The 5,225-nt window shown below is 35.9% G+C and overlaps 1 protein-coding gene across 2 annotated transcripts; it reads right to left on the bottom strand.

The window, feature by feature from the left end:
• Nucleotides 1-704: 704 nt before the first annotated feature.
• On the bottom strand, nt 705-4,982 carry LOC109217348 (uncharacterized WD repeat-containing protein C3H5.08c). 2 transcript variants are annotated; one of them, XM_019381590.1, is made up of 7 exons: nt 4,745-4,982; nt 2,683-4,320; nt 2,518-2,608; nt 2,227-2,384; nt 1,997-2,131; nt 1,821-1,914; nt 705-1,721 (listed from the first exon to the last, which is right to left on the bottom strand). In XM_019381590.1, the coding sequence occupies exons 2-7, from the start codon at nt 3,622-3,624 to the stop codon at nt 1,159-1,161; spliced, it is 1,983 nt and encodes a 660-aa protein (XP_019237135.1). In that variant the 5' UTR covers nt 3,625-4,320; nt 4,745-4,982; the 3' UTR covers nt 705-1,158. The 2 variants fall into 2 exon arrangements, with proteins under 2 accessions (XP_019237135.1, XP_019237134.1); XM_019381589.1 differs by lacking the exon at nt 4,745-4,982 and having other exon boundaries at nt 2,683-4,716.
• Nucleotides 4,983-5,225: the final 243 nt, after the last annotated feature.

Here is a 5,225-nt window from a genome sequence, read left to right on the forward strand (position 1 = left end):
GGCACGAAACATTCTGTATTAAAAGGCTTGAATCAGCTCTCATTCTAAAACATTATTGTTGTACTCTGTTCTTAAGATTGTTCTCGCTTATGCTACCGGAGAAGCTAATTTCATAAGCGAGGCTTGTGTTTCCTTTAAACTTATTTTATAATCTCATTTTCCTATTTATTTTATATTTCTGGGTCAAAATAATTTACGTGTCTATAAACCACATTACAAATTCAATCGGTTTTACGAGTGAACAATTACTAAAAAAGGGAGGTGGGGTGGTAGAAACTTTCCAAGTACAAGAATTTAACCGTGATAAAAATAAAAAATAAAAAACCATCCCTTGCGCGATTTTAAGTACCAAATACGCTGCAATAAATATGCTATTACATTTTAAGATAAAATATGCTTCTTTATTGTTCTAAAAGAGAATAGCACCAATTTGAATGAAAGAATATGATTATATATGAAAATAGAATAACTCCCTTTCTGTTTTTTGGTTTTCACATTGACACTTTTCTCTTAAATAGAAGGAATAAAATAATTGGATAAAATGCACTAGCAGTTCTTTTAAAAGATCATCTGTAGCTTTGCTAACACAATATTGAGTCCATTAGCCGATTAGCATATATCAGTCTGAATAAAGTTGAAGATTCCACCAAGTCTAAGATGAAATTTTGTTACGTTAAAAGAAGATTTTAACAAAATAGAAAGAGAAAACAAAATCTTTTCGTAATCATCTTCATTAAAAAAAAAAAAAATTCTATCTTTATGCTGTCAAATACAAATTACAATATGATCTGTCCAGAATTTAATCAGAGTACTGTGTCCTAGCTAAAGAACAGAGAGAATATTACAGGGGAAAAAAAGAATAATCAACTATACAACTTCACAAGGAAACAAATAGTACTCTTGTAAAGATTCATCAAATTCATTTCCATCCCATCGCAGTTTCTAACTACGACGGGCTCTCCAAAAGTGCTACCACACCCGTACCGGATCCTCCAAATATTTTGCATTTTTGAGGATCCGACATGGGTGTGGCGCCATTTTTAAAGATCAGAGCAACAAAGCTCAATCTGAACATGCCCGAGTTGTGGAAAATGCTTGAACTCGCGACAACAATAACTACGCCTCAATAACCAAAATATCCTTGAGCTTATGAATCTCTTAAACTCTTACTGGCAATCCATAGTTGTGAAATGTCCGAATCTTTCCATCCCAACCAGCTGTCACGACGACAAGGCCCAATGCTGGGGATAATGCTCTGTAGTTACGGCTTTTGTTGTGCTGTTGCTGTCGATAAACATGATCATCGTGATAAGTTGAATGGTGTTCATCATTTTCAGCACTGGGTACATTGTATGGAAGAAGCATTTCCTCTGGCCATGTTACAGAACCCCTAGATGATACATCCATAGTAAACCAATTTCCTACAGAAAATCGGCTTGAATCCCTTGTCGTAGAAGAAACCTCTTGACGTTCACTTAACAGAGAATCAAAATTGGAACTACCATCTGCTGTTGGTGCCTGCCCTGACCATGGTATTGCAACAGAAACGCCTTTGGAGTGGAAATGCTCACACGACCGTACAGATTTGGTTTGTTTGGACGCTTGGATGCTTATGTCATTATAGCCCCAAAGATATACGTGCGAGTCCTCTCCAACTGATACTATGTGTTTCCCGGTTGAGGTAAACGTGGCAGATGTGTGGCTTCCTGATTTTGATAGACCTGTTATATAAAACCATATACGCATTAGGAGTGAGCCACAATATAAATGAGATGTAAGATTTTTCGCAGGAAGGATTTACGAATCAAAGCATCGTATACCTTTATATTTATGTACAACCGCGACCCCATCAAGAATACGGATTTTGGAATCCTCGGATGTAATCATAACTCTTTGAGAGTCATTTTCGAAAAACTGCAAGAAATAGCCTTGTGTCAAAGACTACTAACAGTAATGTGCTAAAATAAGTTGAGTCAAGAGTTTCTAAGAGTAATACCTGAATGCCTGTAATTCTGCTGCCAGAGGATTTCTTCTTACTATGAAGATGTATTTGTGTGTTCAGGGAAAGTACACTTTCATCGTTTACTTCATAGAAGCGGCAAGTACCAGAGATACATCCAACTATAAAGCCCTGCTTCATTGATGTTGAAAAATATAGGTCAGTTTCCTGAGTAGGGGGAATAGTAGCGATCGTAGTAATTATGAATCAACCAAAGTAACACATACCTTGCCATTTGGTTGATACGCTATAGCAGTCGCAATGTCATGCACATCGGCCCATTCCACAACTCGCTTTTGTGGAACTCCCCAAATACGAACTTTTCCATCTATGGAGCCACTGATGAAGATGTTCTCGTTAACAGGATTGAATTGGATGCATGTCACTGATCACATTCAAATGAAACTCAAATTAAACTTCTTGACAAATTAACAACATAGTGAAATTGCAAAACATCTAACAAACAGTTATATAGAATAAGATTTTAAACCATTCAAATTAAAGCTTCGGATATTTACCGTAGTTTTTGTGATGAAATACTCCATGACATCCATCCGAACCAACTTCCCATAGACGAACAGTTTTATCTTTGGATGATGATAGAAGACACTGCATTTAAGTATTCCATTCAGTTTCATGGCAAGTAAATAAGTGATGCCAAAAGCAGTTAAAAGATGACTCACGTTAGACGAGGACCAAGCAAGGTCCAATATGCCAGCAGTGTGGCCATGAAACTCATGCAGCGGTGACTCGTCAATCTTGAATACCTTCTCAGGAACAATAACAGGAGCGTAACAAGACTTATTCTTTTTATGCCCAAGCTTGCCTTTGATGCGGTGACTGCTGAAATTGAACTCAGGTGATTCACATGATGAATCGACAGTGACCAGCCAAATTCGAACAACCCCATCTTCACCACCACTTGCCAAATATTTCCCATCTGGACTAAACTTCATTGTCCAAATTAGGCCACTGTGAGCATTAATTTCTTGTCCACAGTAAACAGCGCTGAACTCCTTAAACTTTTTCCTGTTCAGATGCACTTCCATTGGAGTTACCTTCTGCTTTTCGGTGAATACCTTAGATACATCAGTTGATTGACTTTTCCTCATCTTTTGGCTAAATTGTTTCCACCACTTCTTCTTCATTTTCTGGTTTTTCAACTTACTATCCCCACCGTGAGTGGGGTCGGAAGTGGCATCAAAACAAGTATGTTCTCCCTCAGGAGAATGCTCAGTGCAACCACTACTTGAAACTTCAACAACATCATGAAACCAAGTCTGATCTAATTCATCGGCAGACGAATTTGCACTACCACTGGATTCCCTTTCATTACACATAAAATCTTCCGCTGAAGCAGAACCACAGACTGCACCACTACTTTCGGTAATCCTATTCAGTCCCATTGAATCAGATTCAGAGACTGCAGTAGGTAGGCAGTCAAATTCAACAAACCCCATTTCGTGCAAAAAGTTCTCTCGTCGTTTCTTCACGCTTTCTGGCTCCTCCAACCATAAATCATACCCCGACTGCTTTTCTACAAAAGCATGTTCTTCTACCAACAGTGACTCAACAGAATCAAAGAAAACTTCTTCTACTTCATTTAAACTCTGGATTTCTTGCATTGTTTTCAATATCAGAATTCCACATCAAACTCCCAATTAGCCTCTCACCACTTACTCTTTAAATACCTCAGGCTAATACCCGAGTTTTAGGACCGAGTTTCACTCGCTATATAATTAAAAAAACTTAAAATGTAACCTAGATATGCAAATTCCACTTAAGATGTGGGTATTAAAAAATTAGCACACCATGTCTCCATACAAGGTACCAATCATCAAACACTATACAAAAACCAGAGTGGCAACTAGTTTTGTTTCAAGCTAGAAGCTTCATTGTTCACACACTAAACTCACTAAACAAAAGATCAAGAACCTTTTGGTGTGTTGTATTAAAGGAATTGTTTTTGTACCTTAAGTTCCTCTTAAGGCATCAGAATAATCCCAACAAGTTTCACCGTCCTGCCGATGATTGAGGCCACTGTACCATTGAACCTCCAAATGGTCAACTACTTAACAATATAATAACAAACTCAAACAACACTTCTTCTCTTCAAATTCTTTGTATTCACCCAAGTAATGTTTGCACCAAACTTAAAAACAATGCACGTACAAGAGTAAATGGCGGATTAAGGAAAGGTGAAAATGCTTATATAATTTCACCAATCATAACTCTCAATTATAGCCTTGTAATCAATCTTTAAGACCCCCCTCGTATAGCTGTGGCTCCTTTAATTCAAGACTTCAACTTTGAGCTTAAAACTGTGAAAAACAACAAAACCCATTTCAGATAACTCAAAAACAGAGCAAAAAATTAACTGAAACAAAATCCCATTTCACTAAAACTACAAAAACAATAAGAATAAGTTAACCCCTTTAAGCAAAACCCAGTTCAATAAAAATCATAATTCATTAAAAAGGAACCTATGTTACGAAAAAACTAAACATTTTAAGTAGAACCCAATTTAGATAACTCAAAATTCAAGAAAACATAGCCCATTTTCACAAAACTCAAATAAATGAGGGAAAAAAAAACCCAAAAAAGTCACAAAAACAAGTATTATTCCTGATCCTATTTCAAGAAAATAACTTTTTCATTTTTTTCCCTCAAGAGAAAAGAGAACTTTTCCAACAAAAACTGATTACAAAAACAAGAAAGCGGATAGAAAAGAGACAGGTAACATACAGGCTGTTGTTTCGCTATAAATGAAAGACGATTCTTGTTTCAAAAACTGTACTACAACTAGTCAATATAGAGTAGTGAAGTTGGGCATAGTAGTAGCTGTTATCTATCAAGAAAGAGAAAGCGATTGCTCAGTTTACCCCTCTCCAATGGAGATTTTATATTTATATATAGGAAATGGAAAGGTTCAGATTTTACACTAGTATAATAGAAATTCTTTTTCTTCTTTCTTTTTTTACAACAATGGATAATAAGGCTTGCTTGAAATGTTAAGATAATATATCGTAAAAACAGCTTACTTTATATAGTACATAGATGTTTGAACAATATTTGGTTAAAGTTAAATAAAAGATTATTTAAAGTTAAAAAGTATATTTGAAAACTGAAATATGCATAACGCTTTGTATTCTAAGAAGCTAAAATTTCACATACACTATTGTATTGTAGTTATAATAACAAGTTAACAACAAACCCGGTCACGGGT

Source organism: Nicotiana attenuata, unplaced genomic scaffold (genome assembly GCF_001879085.1).
Source record: "Nicotiana attenuata strain UT unplaced genomic scaffold, NIATTr2, whole genome shotgun sequence".
In the NCBI taxonomy this organism is placed as follows: Eukaryota; Viridiplantae; Streptophyta; class Magnoliopsida; order Solanales; family Solanaceae; genus Nicotiana; species Nicotiana attenuata.